The sequence below is a fragment of the Salarias fasciatus genome, chromosome 12 (assembly GCF_902148845.1).
Source record: "Salarias fasciatus chromosome 12, fSalaFa1.1, whole genome shotgun sequence".
Lineage (NCBI taxonomy): Eukaryota > Metazoa > Chordata > Actinopteri > Blenniiformes > Blenniidae > Salarias > Salarias fasciatus.
Genome location: NC_043756.1, coordinates 19117529 through 19135511, shown reverse-complemented (window position 1 = coordinate 19135511; position 17983 = coordinate 19117529). Strand labels below are relative to the sequence as shown.

The 17983-nt window shown below is 41.3% G+C and overlaps 1 protein-coding gene across 1 annotated transcript; it reads left to right on the top strand.

Moving 5' to 3' along the window:
- Positions 1-359: 359 nt before the first annotated feature.
- ptger4a (prostaglandin E receptor 4 (subtype EP4) a) lies at positions 360-4248 on the top strand. The gene is made up of 2 exons (XM_030105450.1): positions 360-1410; positions 1788-4248. The coding sequence occupies exons 1-2, from the start codon at positions 628-630 to the stop codon at positions 2346-2348; spliced, it is 1344 nt and encodes a 447-aa protein (XP_029961310.1). The 5' UTR covers positions 360-627; the 3' UTR covers positions 2349-4248.
- Positions 4249-17983: the final 13735 nt, after the last annotated feature.

The window sequence follows — 17983 nt, the reverse complement described above, 5'->3', positions numbered from 1 at the left end:
ATACAAAAAGGACAAGTTTGATACTTTTAGGTTGAAATTTTTTCAAAGTAATTGCTCCATTGGGAAAAACAACATTTGGCATGAGGCAAATCATGCATCATGAAGGATTCAGAGGAACTGTCCTCCCACAGTTTGAGGACCCCGGTGTCCAGATTTCCTGTGAGTTGGTGTCATCCTTCATGTTGTGGGATAAGTTCAAGGCCTCTCCTCCTGAGCTGAACAGCTGATGGGGGGTTGTTAAATAGAGTGAAGGGGAGGGACCAAACCCGGGGAAAGCTTGGGGGCAGAGCCTCATTTCACTGAAGTCACTGCTGTCTGGTGCCCACTTTTATCTCTCTCCACTCATGAGTGAATTCTGCTTGTGTCTTGCACAGCCAGCTTCTGGTCTAGTGACAAAATCCCTCTAAGCTCTGAGCAGCAGGCTGAGGATGCTCTCAAAGTTTTTCAGAAGTTAGTTGTCAGACTGGATGAAAACACTTTTTTCTTTTTTCTTTTTTTTTCTTCTCACACATTTTGACGATGTTGCTCAGACTCCTTTTGAGTGCCAGTAAGTTTTCTGCGGTGGACTGGAAGTACAGGCGTTAAGAAGTGACATTTCTGCTCATCCTCAGCCTTTTGGACTCAGCCATGAACAACCAGACGGAGACCGGGAGGACGATGGTCCCCACCATCCCGTCCCTCATGTTCATTTTCGGTGTGATTGGAAATGTCATCGCCATCGTGGTCCTGTGCAAGTCTCGCAAGGAACAGAAAGAAACCACGTTTTACACGCTGGTGTGCGGGCTGGCGGTCACGGACCTCCTGGGCACGCTGCTGGCCAGTCCGGTCACCATCGCCATCTACGTGAAAGGCTCGTGGCCCGGAGAGGACCCCCTGTGCCAGTACTTTGGTTTCACCATGCTCTTCTTCTCCCTGGCGGGGCTCAGCATCATCTGCGCCATGTCCGTGGAGAGGTACATGGCCATAAACCATGCCTACTTCTACAATGACTTTGTGGACCAGAAACTTGCCGGACTGACTCTTGTCGCGATCTACTTCTCCAACGCGTTCTTCTGCGCGCTGCCGATCATGGGCTTCGGCCAGGTGAAGAAGCAATACCCGCAGACTTGGTGCTTTCTGGAGTGGCGGAGCAACAAGACCAGCGATGCCGCTTACTCCTACATGTACGCGGGTTTCAGCTCTCTTCTCATTCTCGTCACCGTCATCTGCAACGTGCTGGTGTGCGTGGCTCTGATCCGCATGCACCGGCGCTTCGTGCGCAGGATGTCTCTGGGGACCGACCTGGGGCGCAACGTGGACCCGCAGAGGAGAGCGCGCAGCTTCGGACGTCTGGCCGGAGCGGAGATTCAGATGGTCATTCTGCTCATAGGCACATCGGCAGTGGTCCTGATATGTTCCATTCCGCTGGTTGTAAGTCTCTTTTTTTTTTTCTACGTTGTTATCCATTACGCACGTTTTACGCACGGCTCTTTTGCGCGCAGGTTACATTTTGATACAGGGGAAGTGACTGAATCAAAAAGAATCTTTGAAGGAAAGTTAAACCATATCATTTTTATTTAGTAAAACTCTATCATCCACTTCAAAGACTAGAGCTTATCTATGTTTGATGCACATGGTTCATGGAGCAGTGTGTTCATGCACTTTGATCCATCTGAAAGTCTTGAGAGTAATCCACAAACCTATTAAAACTATCATTTTTTTTCCTTCTGCTTATCTTTTATGCCTCTCAATCACACACACGCACATCTAAACGTTTATCCCTGAACACTTTCTCATCTCCTTCGCAGGCTCAAGTGTTCCTGAACCAACTTTATAAGACTCCAGTGGAGCTGAAGCTGGAGATAAACCCTGACTTGCGCGCGATACGTTTTGCATCCTTCAACCCCATTCTGGATCCCTGGATCTACATCCTGCTCCGTAAGGCCGTTCTGCTCAAGCTGATCGAGAAAATCAAGTGCCTGTTTTGTAAGATGGGAGCAAGAGGGCAACAGAGACAAGGGAGCTGCCACTGTATAGACGCTCATCAGCTCTCCTCGGTCATCTCTAACCGAGATTCTCACTCATTGGTGTCCAATGACTTGCGAGATGTCACCAGCAGCTCCCAGACCTTCCTCTACCTGCCAGAGGGAACTGAGGTCTACACTGGAAGCTGCCATAAGGTGGACAGACTTTGCGTCTCTCAACCATCTTCAGTCGGAGACTCGCAGGCTTGCTGTTCGTGTGTGAACTGCAACATCGAGGATCAGAGCAGAGAAGGGACGGGTGTCACTCCCACAGTCTCCCGCCCAAAAGATCCACCGCTGCAGGTCACGTTAAAGACCGACACAATGAGAGAGAAATGCATCTGACTCGACTGAAGCAGAGGAAATGTCTCAGCTACTGAAACGCTTCTCCTTAAATGAACGTTTAAAGCTATTGAAGAACAGAGAAGGCACATAAAACTGATGAACGACTCCTCTTGTGAAGGTGAACACGTGCAGGGAAGAAGGCACCGCAAGCTTCAGCGTCCCGTATTGGTTCATCGCACAGCTACCTCAGCCATGGCTATCTCAGACAATGCGAGCAGATTTTTGTCATTTTGTCTATGATAGATGTTACAGTCCGAAAAAAATTGGAAAAGGTCATCTGTCCTTAGTCCTTTGCTTTCTTCAGTGATTGTGGAGACCTTTACTGTAAAGTACCTGCAGCCAGTTATGTAGAATAATTGAGTCACATGCTTGTGTTGACCACAGTAAATGAAAGTGATTCTTATGAGTAATCGATGACATGTTATTGTGGGGACTGATTTTTTTTTTTTTTTAACTATTGTACAGCACTTTTAGAAGAACATAATGTGTCAGTTCCATGACTAATGTATTCTGCAGTTTTATAATGTGGTGAGCACTGATGTTTTTATTCCCCTTTACAGGAATACACACAAAGATGTCTCATATAAAAACCCTCAGTTTTCCATTTTTGCAACATTTAAATCAGAGTTAAAGAGAACCTAAACAGGTAAAGAAAAACGTGGTTAACATCAGTGGAGGGATGTTTGTGAGTGAGGGGGATAAATCATCGGCTTGAAAAACAAACAAAAGCATGCTATGTAAATAATTTAGGGATAAAGTTAATCTTCTCCAAGAGAAGGCACTAAGTGATAACATCTAACTGTATAAAGGTTACAAGCTGAGAGCAAGTATTAGGAGGCAGTTATGATACCATTATGTTTATGTGAGTAGCTTACATCCAGAACTATAATCTAAAAAGTCTGATGTTTGAGGAAAAGTTCTTTGGAAAACTTGCAGTAGTGAAGGTTCTAATTGTCTATGTGGGAAAAATACATCCAGATGGCAACTTCCACTTTGCAACTTTGTTGGAATTTCTCGTCATTAAAAGACTGGTACCTGCAGCTGTGTGACATTTTTGCCTGAACACTGATATAGCACATGCTCAGACTGCGATTTAAAGCTGATGAATTCTGATTGAGTTTGAGTATTGATTCCTATATACGAAGTGCTCCCTACCAAGCAAGAAATTCTTAATTTATTAGATTTAAATTCCCTTGTTATTGTCTGTTATTGACAGCTGTCGCCTTCTGCTGCTGTCCTTCCACTCAACTGTTGTTTGACCTTTTAATTTTTCTCAAAAAATAAGCTCCTCTTCTTACTTTGAAGCACAGGGTCTGGCTGTTTTCCTTGTTAAATCGTCTCAGATTAATTTGCCTCCCGGGCATGCTTGTTTGTGTGCATGAATTCCAAAAAAGCGACGCCTCTCAAGACTGTACAGCGAGATGTTTGCTTGAAAATCTGACGACCTGCTAAACAAGGTCTTTTAATTTATTGTTTGATTTCTCAACGCACTTTATTTTGTATTGTGTTTATATTGTGGTGTAGATTAGATTCTGCGGTCATGTAATTGAGGAATGTGATACTGTTTGCCGTTGCATCATTTTCATGTGTGTGTAAAGAAGACTGAGTGGTAAATACTGAGAACTCCTGTGATCAGGAATGCTAATGTGTACATTTCATGATGCAGCTGTAAATTTGCTATTGTTTCACAGCAAGATTACCTTTGACATGTTGTCATACGTTGTCGCTATAAACCAAATCTCCAAAATACACTTTCTCACACTCGGTTTTTCCTGCTTAGATTGGACGAGATCGTCTGATGACCCTCATTAGCTCTGACAAATAACCCCTGAAGAAAAATGCTCCCAGTGTCTCAGACTTTTCCATTCACAGATAAACACACATACATCACTCCGGGGTTAGCTTGGATAAAGTTAAGTTGTTGTTTTTTTTCATCAGGGGCTTAAAGAACACTGGAAAACCCAGCGAGCCTCGGCTGTGATGGAAAGCAGTCGGGGTCTCAGGAAGAAGACCTGGCAGAAAGCTTCTTCCCTGAAACAATAAACATAATGGAAGACTCCAATTCACTTCAATTAAGCTTAAACAAGCAATGCTGCGGCTTAAGCAAACACATCGCTTGAAAGATCCGAGTGTCAGAATACTGTTGAGTCTCTGGGAACAACGCATATCAATTAAATTAAACCCTGAAAGACGGATTCAAACAGAAGCAGGACACTGATACACACATCTACTCGTGAGTGTTATCTGCAATTTGACCCTCTTCGCTCGAGAGTCCGCAGGGCTTAATTAAATGAGCAGACGAACAACTGGCGAGGCTGATGTCTACTGTCTGTGTGAACAGGTGTACGATCAGAAGTCTAACGCTCACTAATGTCAAGCTGGTTTAAATGGCTCCATGTGCAGAATTATCAGGATCCTGAGGGACGATCAGTCGAACGGGCCTGTTTTCCATCAGTGGGACCCTTCACTGATGCTCTGTGCTCACTGACAAACAGCAGAAGGCACCTGTAGCGCCGCCACGCCCGCTGTCACTCCCAGATGAAAAGGAGACAAAACAATCCCAGTCTGGAAGGAGCTGACGCAGGCTGCTGATTAATGTCTCACAGCCCGCACTTCTTCCAGGAATGACGAGTGAACCAAGGAGGAGTAAAGATGGCTTGATATGTTTGGAGCTGTTTCTTTCACGTTATCCTGAAGAACTTCTTTCCTTTTTTTCAGGTGCTAATGTGCAATCATATTGGCAAGACCTTGCTTTGGTTGCTGATTTGAAGGGCAGTTCAGCCAAATTACAAAAACAAACCCAAACACATTTTCATGTAGTTTGGTCCGAGTGCTGACCACGGCTGTTGACTCAGTCAGGTCTCACTTCGGCTATGATTTATGCTAAAAATAGAGCCTAAAATACAGAGAAGTGAGTGGAATTCCCCGTAGCAACGGTATGATGTGATCTATTAATAAATATGCTTTTTTTTAAGAAAATTTCATTCCAATGAATGCAAGTCAGTTCTCTCCCACATATAAAAGGAAAATGCATGCATGTCTGTACTCTGTCTAAGTCAGGGTCTTTGAGTGATGGAGCCGATCCCATCTGACTAAAGGTAAAGACAGATTATACTCTAGAAAGGTCACCAGTCCATAACAGGGCAACACACAGAGACAGACAGTGACACACACACACACACACACACACACACACACACACACACACACACACACACACACACACACACACACACACACACACATTCACATATAAAGGCAATTTGGAGTCACTTCGTCACTTCAAATGCATATTTTTGGACTTTTGGAAGAAACTGGAGTACCTGTAAAAACAAAAACAACAACAAAAGTGTTTATATTAAAAGGACAATTCTAAAAGATCTTATACTTGATACTCAGTTTAGGTATAGTGGGGACAGTGTGGCTAAAACAGCTGCTGTTGTTTTTACAAGAGCTTTAAAAGCCTTCATCGGTTGACAGCATTGTTTTTTTCTTTGATTTATGCTGAAATTTGACTGTGCTGAATTGAACTGACTCTATCAGAACTGACGATCACTTTGATCAGCACAGTTCTCAGTTAAATCTGGAGCCTGGCACAGTCTCAGCTATGTTCGAAAACTTCTGTTGTTTGGATAACAGATTGAAGATTAAATCCAGCGTACGTGACAGCCTCAGGACCAGGGATATTTTAATTCCCAAGGTGCTGCACGGCAATACGGGAACTATCTCAACATCAAGCTTAAAATTTTTGTGATGAAATCAGTGCTGTGCCACACCAAAGATAATGTTGCTGCTCTTGCTTTCATTGGCAGTTTGGTGCGAGTTTTAGTTTGCAGTCCTGGTGAAAGAGATTCTTATCATATGTTGAACTAACATCTCTGCTTTCTTCTGCCTCACATTACAGTGTGCCGCTCTACCAAAGTGATAAAATAAACTTGGCTTAACAAACGCAGAGGTGAAATGATTGAAGCTGGTGCTCATAACATACAGTCATCCCTGAGTTATACCATGAAGGAGGGTCTACTTTCAATGTTTGGTCACAACTATAGAAGAAACACACACCCCTCACTTCCCAGCTATTGAGCTGTGCTGTGCACAATCGTTATTTTCATAGTTTTACCTTCATAAGACACGAAAAGCCAGAAAGTTTCACTCCATAGAGGGAGGATTCACAGCTCAAGAAGTTCAGAGCAAGGTTTGAATAATACCACGTCTGTGCACTGGGGGGCAGTGCTGTCCTCAACCCGCCTATTTATAGTATTTATAGTATAGTATTTCTTGAGAGTTTCAGTTATTGGTGAGTTTACTATTTCATCTACGAGTGCTGGCCTGGCACCTGCAGTATATTTTGTATTTTAACTATTGTGAATTATTACACCATGTTCTATTGTAATGTAGGGATGAAGCTGGTGACTAATTTCTTTGTTCCATCTCAACTTAGACCAGTTTACCTGTCTAATAATTAAAAAATGCTCTTTAAATATTCAGAGTGTTTTTATTATGTATTCAAGATCAACATATTCCTTTGACTTCTTAACTTGTCTGGCTTTGTTTGATTGAGGGGTGCTGTAGCGGAGCCAGAGTGGGGGCAAGGGGGCGGTCGCTCCAGGGCCCACAAGGTCATAGGGCCCCGTTTCATGTGATGTGTTCACATTTACTCGTAAATAAATTATCATAATAAAATGTGCAGTGTGTGCGAGAAGGTATATGCATATGATTGTGGGCTCCAATTTGCCAATTCTTACATTACGACTGTCCATGAATGCATCAGAGCTGTAAGCCAGCGCTGATTGTCTGTGCGGCATGAACCAGTTTTTTCTTTTGCACTTGATCTGAACTATTTAGAGGGAAGTTAAACAGCTAAACACTGCTAGCCGCTAGCGGTACTACCCAAAACCTAACATGGGAGCCACTGGTGAGTCAGTGAAACCTTCCAAAATATTATCTTTATCAGAATGCTGTGGTCTTAAACACCTGCCTATTTGAATGTGCCTTGTGTTGCTCTCAACTATGAGACCGCCAAGTCTATTTTTTTCTAATATACGTGAATTCCAAACGATATAGATAGCTGTGTCTGTATCTATCTGAATAGATTGTGGAATTTTAGACCAGCTGTGATCATTTTATATTTAAGCTGTATCAAAGATGGCACAGATTTAGCCAGTGAGATTTTATCTGCGTTTTCAGCACCATGGACAGCGGACGCTCTGAGAGTGACAGCTGTCAGGCCGCAGTTGTGTGTGTGTGTGTGTGTGTGTGTGTGTGTGTGTGTGTGTGTGTTCTCGTATTTCTATCCTTGTTGGGGCCAAATGTCCCCACAAGGATAGCAAAACGTGGAACGACGTGCCTTGTGGGGACCTTTTTCCGGTCCTAAGTAGGAGAAACAGTGTTTTCTTGACCATGTTGTTGTTACTGAAAAAAGTAAAAGTGCAAAAACATTTCTTTAGGGTTAGGCTTTATTGTGGTGTGGGTTAGGGTTAGGGTAAGGGTCAGGGTTAGGGGCTAGACATGAATGGGAGTCAATGGAAGGTCCCCACAAGGATAGAAATACGAGACTGGGCGTGTGTGTGTGTGTGTGTGTGTGCGTGCGTGCGTATGTGTATTTGTTCTTCAGGACAAGTTTGTGAACTGGTTTGTGACTTTATTCTGCTTTCTGAGACATATAGGTTTGCTTGACTCAATAAAAGTGAGCATTCGTGTGTTGTTTGATGGTAGCATGAGGGATTGTTTGAATGGTAAAATTACCATCATAAGGGCCTGTCGAGAATGCTCCGCCCCCTCTGTACTGAGACCCACGCTCTGCCTCTGGAGGGGTGGATCTTTCTCTGCCAGTTACATTATTTTAATATTCAAAAGTTGCATTTGAAGACAAGATTTTCCCAATAAGAGAAGTTTCTCAAGATGTATCAATGTCAAATATCATTTAAAAAGTATCCAGCATCCAGCTCTGATTTCTAAGATCATTATTATTATTTTATAAGACTGATGCCGAGATGTTAAAAAACTTGCATTCTACTTTGTAACACATTTGTGTGGTCAGTACTGTGAACCGTTCTGGTGTTGCCCTGCAGACTGTTCAGTCTTGGAAAGGCCAATCCGCCACACGCTGCGAAGGCCAAGTTATTTCATGGACGGACGCCTCAAACTGAACTTTGTTGGCGCTGCGTTCCAGAAATACCCAATCTGTGCAACACTGTGAGCTCTTCCAGCTAGCATCAGGCGTCAAGGACAACACAGCTTCACGAGGATGTAAATCCACGTCAGGAAAAACACAGAGACACATATTCACATAATAAAAGTCATCAATCACTATTTCATGAACATCTGTGTTTGGATTGCGGTCCGTGAATTGTGCAAGGAAGCGGTGGAAATACCACTGGGAGAATATGCAAATTACTCAAAAAGTCTTTTACTTTTACCAAAAGACATCAGAAGGTCACTGATTCAAATCTGGTTGGGGGTCTTTCACCGTGTCATGGGGTTAAGTTGAAAACCTTTAGGGACACAGCAGGGAGACAGATTGAGACCAAAGATAAAGAGTAAAAACTGAAAATGAAATATAATTCCGAGAAAGAGTCAAAATGTTGTTTCTCACTCTTTAAATTGAATCTGAACAAACATTTCTCACAGGAGATTACTTTAAGTAGTTGGACTCATCTTGGCAGTGGTCCAGGTTCCACTAAATCTGATTCATTTCAACACGAGAGCAAATAAATGTTTTCTTTCTTTTTTTTTTCAGCTGAAATGAGATAATTTTTTCTTTTCTCTTCAATTTTTTTGAGGGGGGCAATTCTTTCACACCGTGATATCAATCATCACTGCTCAGCTTGACCCCGCTTAGCATTCAGCCAAGAAGGAGACGGCAGCGTGAGCAGCTCCAGGGCAGGATTCCGTCCCCTCCTCATCGTGTTAAATCCAACCCAAACATACAGCATGTAGAGCGGCTTATTTCAAAGCATTTTAAAGCTGAATTATGCACTTCCGCAAGTTCCCATGAAATCAGTCCCTAATTGCTCACTTTGATCTTTGCTGTTGTATAACATCCAAGGCATGAGGAAAAAGTTAACCACACGAGATGACCTGCGAGACAAGAGACTTTGAATAAACATTCTTGAATTTATGCTGAATCTTTTTTTTTTTTTTTTTCAAGAAACACCTACTTTTTGCTCAGCTTAGTGTTTCCAAGGTAGAAAAGAAGAGTCCACGGATCATGTTGCTGATGTTTGTGAGCTGGCGGCATTCACCAGGGTCATGTTCATTAGAAAACTTTCCACAGTCGGCTGTGGGTCCCGACTGAGGCGAAGATTCACCGAGTCCCTCATGTCCCTAATGTCCATTTCATATCAGTCACAGACCACCCAGGAAAAAATATGACCGCTTCTTCATACAACACGTCATCAAGGAAATTGGCTGCAAGAGGTCAAAATGAAACATTAACAACTGGAATCACAGACATTCGACACTCTGGGTTTGCATATAACGGATAATACTGGCTGTTTGTCATCTGTTCCTGTATACAAACAATAAAGGAAGTGGATACAAATGGTGAAAAGGTGAAGTCTTTAAGTAAACAAGTGAAATTTCAGCACAGCTTTTCCACTCTTTTTGAGTTTGTGTGTTTGCTTCGTGTTCCTCCCACAGTCCAAAAACATGCTGCTGGGGCTCATGGGTCGACAGAATTTGGTGATTGTCAGTTTGTGTTTCCAAGCCTACATTCACCGGCCTCATTAGGATTTTTTCACCTGTTTCATCTGTTTTCCACATATCTCAGGGGTCTTCTTTCCCCAACACATCTGTTTTAAATGAATAGGTTAGGGTTAGGGTTAACCCGACCCTTTGGGTTCAGAGGATCACGCTGCTAGATGCAGATGAAAGAACCACAGCAGTCACCACAATACCAGATAAAGGTTGAAATACAAAGATATCGGAGACAGTCCAGCATTCTTCTAGTAATTGAGAGAAAAAAAGCAAAGGGGTCAGCAGATAGCAGGCCTACAAACTTCTTCGAATCCACTCTGGTCTCATTGTGTTTGGTTTGTATCCAACACTTTGAATGTTCATGAAAACCTAAACCAGTGATGCCCTTGCTGTGAGGTGAGAGTTCTGACCACGAAACCAGCATGCAGCCCTGAGACTCTGCCAAGTTCCTTTATCATTGCTGCCAACTCTCACTCACTGGCAGTGAGGGGGGGTGTGTGACGCAAGAGCGTGTGAATCCGATCGAATATGTCAATCTCACGGGCCAGAGCATGAGAATCAGCAGTATGCTTTATTATGATGACAAAAGAATTTTGCAAAATTCAGCAAGTTTTGGGGAAAATCAGCAGACTGTGTTTAGGGGAGAGTGACTAAATCATTTTAAGATGTCCCAACATCAGTTTAAAAATGCTTGTGTTACGTTTCAACACAAAGTTTGTGGTCCTCAGGGAGGAGTTCTGGCAGGAAGTCACGTGTCTGGTCTGCTCGTACTGGAAGTCTGTGAGGTTTCCCAGCTTATGCCACTCTCCTGGCCAGCTGTGGCGCCTCGCTCAGTGATTGTTGGAACTCGCAGCTGTTTTTCTTTGTCGAGCAGTCGACTTAATATCACAATGTTTCTCCTTCATTTTTCATATCGTCATTAACTCCTGCAATCAGCCGCTTCACGCCGAGTAGAGTTTCCCTTCATTGTTGCTCTGCACCATTAATCATTTATTCCAACACAGGTTAGTGTGGCTGCGGGGCGCCACGAGATCCTCACTGCAGGAACCATACTATTTCCCCTTTATGCTGTTTTCATTCTTCATTTTTTTTTTACCTCTGTCAAATGAAACTCGGATACAGTGCTGATGGCTTGAACCTGTTTATACCCTTTTTTTATTCTAAAATTATCAGCATCCTATCTTTCACACTTTGATATTTTAAAACAACTCCTCATAAACTGCATTTAAACAGAAAGGCTCACTAAGTATGACCCAAAGAAAACGATTCGGCTGGAGTGTGGCTTTATGTTTATTTTAGGTGACTCCATATCGTTTGGTGTAATGTTCGTGATGACTGAATTATGTGATGCTTATTTGCTGTAGAATAGAAATGCTGGTGAAGTCAATACTTTATTACTTGTCCCATAAATAAGCTGATGACATCTGGGACCACAATGTGTATCCAGATTTTAAAAAAATCATTCAGTAAATCAAGCCTTACATAAGTACGTAGTGTTGTGGTGTTTGGGTTTTTGCTTTGCCTCGTTGCAGATTTCAAGTGAAATTGTGTTTCTTCTGTTCATTCTTATTCTGTTTCTTTATTAAACAATCATATATTATAGCCAAAGTCATTTCGCTTACCTTGATACAGCCAAATGCAGACATGTCTTAGGTACAAATAATATATAAATAAAATACATTTGTCAGTGAATAACATTTGTAAAAGGAATACAGATTAACATAACTTATAAAGTGAAATCATTAATACTAACACAAAATATGATAAAATCCTGAATAGCTTATTTCCATCCAAAAATATGAAAAATGTCTTCTTGACCTTTTTTTCACTCTTCTAATGGGACTACTGGATCAGAAGTCACTGGTTCTGTAAGTCATTGCATGCCCTTACTGAATGATAAATATAAATGTGTATTTGCCTCTTTGTCTGATTTGTGAGCATTTTAATGCAGGCTGGGGATCAATTGCAACATATCTTCATGTATGTGAGTTTGTCAAGGCAGCCCTGTTTTATTTGGGTTTCTGTCAGATTGTTGAACTTCACCTCCCCTGGTAATCATTCCTAAGTGGTTTTTTAATCCTCCTTCTTGTCGAATTAGCTCCTGATTGTTCCTGCTGCCTCACTCTCCTTGTGTGTGTAGAAACCTGCCCTCTTCTCTGTCGGTGGATCTGCGGTGATATGGATCTTTTCACTCCCTGTTTCCTGGATGTGAATTAAACCCTATTTGTTCTTGCCTTCTGAGCTTTGAGTCTTATTTTGTTTTCTGTAGCCTTTGCTTTGGCCTTTCGTTTTCATCATCTCATCAGTCGCTCAAAAAGAAAAATAGAATTTAGCAAAAGTAAAGACACATACACTGAGGCATGGCCACCAATCCTCCCTGAGTTGATCACTGTCACATATCTTGCATTTCTATAACTAACCTCGAGTCAGTGTGTGTTATGGCTCAAGATATTTTTCCACATCACACACTCCCTCCTTCTATTTCAGAGACAATGAGGCTTCCTTGCGAAACTGAGCCTCAATGGTCACTTTATTTGTTTCGCCAGTGTAATCATACAATATTTATTTAAAACAGCACCTCTGAGTCATAATAGGCACATTTTTATTCTCACCAATGTCCAACAGATGAAATGACTCAAGTTGGTGTTTTTGCTTGATCTTCATCGCAATCCAGCTTTCAATGTAAGTCTCTAGTAATAAGTTGCTGAAAATGCACTGTTTATTTCTCAAATATTGCTTCGGCAAAGATCATTTTTATGTCAACTTTCTGGAAGCCACCTGTGTATAATCAGCCTTCTCTCTGAGCCGGTGACATGTATGGGAACCTCTGGTAAAAGGTGCAGTGTTTGGCAGAAACACGATTTAGCACAGGGGTAATAAAGGTTACTCAGATAAAGTAACAGGAACAGGCCATAAATCTGCTAATTCAAGCCTCCTTGAAATGCTTTATGAAATCACTGACTTCAAAAGGATAACAAATTAGTGGGGGCAGCAGATTTCTTGGCATTTAAACAGAAAATAAATCTGAAAACAGTGGCTATTACGCAAGCTATTAATCACAATAAATGTGCATTTATTGAGTGTGTTATGCTTACGTGTGTGTGTGCGAATGTTTTGCTGAAGTTATTCTCCCTTCCCTTCTCTGGTTTCGGTTCCTTGGCACTTCAACATATGGTGATTTGACGTTGTTCTGATTTTGACTGCCTGAACTGGCCGTGCTCACTGTCAGTGACGTAGATCAACCTCAGTTTAAATACTTTACCAGCAGTTGAACGGAATGCCACTGTGCTCTACTCACACATATTGTATCAAATGTCGCTTCTATGTGCTTTACAGCAGACAAAACAAGCACCAAAGACATGGAGAGGACGTGAGCCTTCAATGATTTAATTATAAAGTCTTTTTTTTTTTTTAGGTATGCTGGAACTCAGACTACGTTCACACTGCAGGTCTTGATGCTCAATTCCGATTTCCTGCTGAGATCTGATTTTATTTGCATGATCATTCACACTAAGTTTTATGTGACCTCTATCAGGTGATGTTTACTGATGTTTAAGCTGTTTATCTGTGGTTTTATTGCAGTTTCTTTATAGAAAATGATTAACACGGGAGTAAATATGGATGCCACACAGGTCAGTACATGCAGTTTTTAGTTTTTAGTAATATGTTATGCTTCCTTTTCAGCATTTATCAGTTGTATATGTCATTTATTTATTTTCTTGCTTTTAGAGACTGATCATTTTTCAGTGCTCACATCATTCTTACTTCAGTTACAACATAGAAAAAAAAATAATGGAAATACTGAAGGTTGAAATATGAAGATTGAATACATCTTTGAAACTAATACTAAAGCTTATATAACTCTCTTCAGAGTCAATTAAATGTGTCTGAGTGAGTTTGGACATTGAAGCTGACAAGTTTGCATTCTTTTCATTTTGGCTGCTGAAGTCATTTACTTTGCTTTGCAGACTGAGGAGGGAGGCAGCTTGTGATTGGCTAAGAAAAAGAGCTTCTTCAGAAATTGACACTTTTTATGGAAATAAGTTGGCGTAGAGGCAAAAGACAATGGGCAGAGGAAAGTGTAAATAAAATCCAGTAAACCTCTTAACCAAAAGAACTGGAGTGAGACATATATTACCTCCAAGTGGTTTGCTTACCACGAACATATTCCCCTTCTAAAAATGTAATTTTCCAATAATCTGAAAAAACAACTTTTCATTAAAGAAATTTAAGATGGTATAGCTACCTTCGGCTACTCTGACTTACACATAGCTCTTAATTGATCTAATCTCGCTCCAAACACATTTGTCCAAAAACATGAGACAATATTTTTGAAACCTATGGTGCAATTTAGTATCTGGAGGGCACAAAATATCAGATGAGAAGTATGAAGTCAGTTGGCATGGCACAAAATGAGGGAAAGAGTGAAAATGATTTAACCCAGAAGATGCAGTTTGCTTCTCACCTGGTCAAACAAGCGTCAGCGTGCATTCACTGCCTTTCATTCCATCTCACAAAATGCGTCTATGCAACATTCGCCGTCCGCTGGGAGCAAGATGACGATAGCGGTGGTTTTCAACAAACCAGGCGTCTCATTATGATGTGAAGCAGTGAGAGAGAGAGAGAGAAAAAGCTCTTCAAAACCAGTTGGAAATAGGTCTTGTAAATAGAGTGACAACTTTCTACTCTGATCTAGAACAAACACACTTTCACCTGAAAATAACTCTGTAGCACAATTGCACAGACAGCTATTGTTAATATTGAGTTTTGAATCAACCTTCATGATGATTCCATACAGTGGGAAATGTCATAATTTGTGAGCTTGTGAGCTTTGGCAATGGTTCTTAATATACACTTCATATCCATTTTATATACATACATATACTGTATATATATATATATATATATATATATATATATATATATATATATATATATATATACATTTTGTAGAATGTGCAAACTTTACCCCTGTGCAGCTGTGCAGTATTCAGGGATCACCTACTCTGAAGGTTATTCTCTCTTCCCACTGCATCCCCTGACCTCCACTATAATAATATCATCAACAGAAGAAGTAACCTTTCCCTCTGTGTTGCATAACGACCAGAAACAGGAGGAATAACCCACCTTGCTCTCGTCTATTCAGTGTTTAGGTTTCTCAACACTGAGATCCTCACTGTCAAAACATAACTCTGGAGCTTTTGGTAGAGCGACATGACAGTGCCTGTCCCCCTCACGTATCCTGCACTGACAACCTCTTTCCTGCTCATTTCCTTCTGCGCATCCTGCCTGAACTGTCAGACCCTCTGCTGTGTTTGTTTGGAGAGTTTTCGCCGAGTGTCTTGTGTGTCGCGGAGCCACAGCCATGTTATCACTGCGTTCTTTCTGGATGGGATAGAAAATAAACATTTGTAGTTTGGGAAAACTAATTTAGCTTATAATATCATATCAAGGTTTGGAAAGGATCTGAAGTCTGCATCAATAGCAAGAGAAATGTCAGGCTCACATGGGAGCTTGCGTTGCTTACTCCACTTATGAATCAGGGTCACTCAGTTCATTTGGACCCGGGGTGGTAATGGATCAGAGGGGGTTAGATTAGCGAGGCACAAAGATGCTGCTCTGTTTATGTCCTCTTTTTTTTAGTAATACACAAGTCGAGAACATCACGGACTGTAAGAAGTTGATTAGTCGTGAATTTGACAGTTTAGAGTGACAGATAAATTACTTAAAAAGCAACATGACCTGAATGAATAACGACAGTTTAAATTGTATTACTACATAGCAGCTATACAGGCTGAAGAAGAAAGACACTATATTGATATTAAAAATCGGGAAATATTATAATTTAACATATTTTCTTCAAGACCTTTTTTACGACATTATAAACACTTCTTAAATTACATTTCAAATTTAATGTCCACAAAGAAAGTATAAAAATGTACCCCATTAAAACACGTCAGTGAACCACAATGAATCTGTTTGACTTCAGTTCAGTTTCTTTTTAGAACGGCGTCGGTTTGTACGGAGAGCTCACGTGTGCGCTCACTCATCAGTCAGAATTAATTATGACAGGAATCATGAGAAGCACCAGCCTGCTTGTCTCATAGAAACCACAAGATTCAACAGCATCCTGCTACGTCTCAAGGACTGAACTGGCCCCACAAAGCAGTGGTTCAGAGTCAGACACAAAAACGTTCAAAAGCTCATAAATGGAAGGGAAAGATTCAAGGGAACAAGATCACATCAAACAAAACTGTATATTGAGAGTGAATAGGTCTGGATTTCTGTCCAAGCAGACGATTCTCAGAGATGAATGGCTGACAGAAGCACCACACCCAGGGTGCTGGAGCAGCAAGGGTTCACAGCACCTCTCACAGCATATTTAAAACCAACAAACCAGCAGAGATGCAAGATGAAGTAGTTTTCAGTTATTCAAATTAGTGTTTTATTTTTTTAAAGGCTTCCATTTTTGTAATCAATGTGTAAATCTGAGTTAATTCTGACTCAACACAAAACAGTTCATTGTTGCTCACTCCAATTTTTTGTGTGATCCAGAAACCCCATCAGCTTATTATCACCTGGAAAACATAGAAGAGGTCAGAAGACTCGGCAGGACTGGCATTCGAGCATTCGTTGCGTCTTTACTGGTTTTCCAAAAACAATCCATCCATCATAAGCTGCAGCAACAAACATGTAGGAACTGATTTTAATTTTGATGCACAACATATTTGGAAAAAAAAATCTGAAGACTGAAAACCGTTGGTGAATTCTTGCTGGTTCCTTTAAAATGAAGTTGAAGACTTGGATGAAGGTCTTTGGTTTAACTATGAAGGTTTCGTCTTGGTTGCAGTGAACCGGAGAGCAAAGGACAGATAAATTTTGAGCCAGATCGCCTTGCGATTACAGGCTGAACTGAGCTTTGGGATTTAAGCTCTTTCAATCTGTGTTCAAAGTAATAAATGATAATTCTGTGTCTGAACTGCAGTATCTGGCCCCTGTGGACCGCCATGAAATCCGATCTGCTCCTCTGTAGTCTCAACTACTTCCCCTGCTTTCAATGAATCCGAAAGACCTTTTAGGTAGATGTTTAGGTTGTCAGGAAAACATCTTGAAAGACCTGTTGGATCTCCTCTTCCTCCAAACATCACTGATAAGCATCTTACAAACATGTCAGTGTCCTTGAGCTTCCCAACAGGCCCACCCCAGGAAAGGTTACCCCGCAGGGTGATGGCTATCAGCTGGAAATTATCACCCTGGCTGCTCTGGAGCTCACTATTACTCTAGCAGTTTTTGTCATGTTATGTAAGAACTGTTTCTCCAAATTTATCTGGAAATCTATTTTCATGTACTCTTTGTAGTCAAAATACTTCTGCAAAAACAGTTTGAGGCTCCCTTTCGTGTGCACGCAGCAGTTTCAGAACTTAAAAACAAGAACTGATGAGGAATGCAGGCAAATAAATAAAAGAGGGACTTCAACAGTTTGTCAAGTGGCAGACTGCAAAACAATGAAATCAGGCTGTAATCACACCCGAACCATCCATTTCATACATGCTTTATTCAACTCAGGCCAAAGCAAAAGTTAAACACACTCTGGACACACACGTGTGTGTACACGTGCACAATTTAGACACATTTATCCTTTATCCTCTCTGCAACAACTGATGAAAACTTTAGAGGGAATCTATGAACAGAACGCATCAATCTTCTCATGAATGGTTTTAATAGTACAGACAGACAGTAGAACCTCTTGAAGCTGAAACCAAGTGAAGGTGTCTCCCTCTGCTGGTTAATATGAACTCTACTGGCAGAAAAGCTGTGGGCCGCACTTCAAGAACCTCTTATCTGAATGATGTTTGTATGATATCGATTATCAGTAATCTAACTGTGCTGCATGTAATTCTACTGTCATTAACAGTTAGTTTCAGTCAGATTAGAGT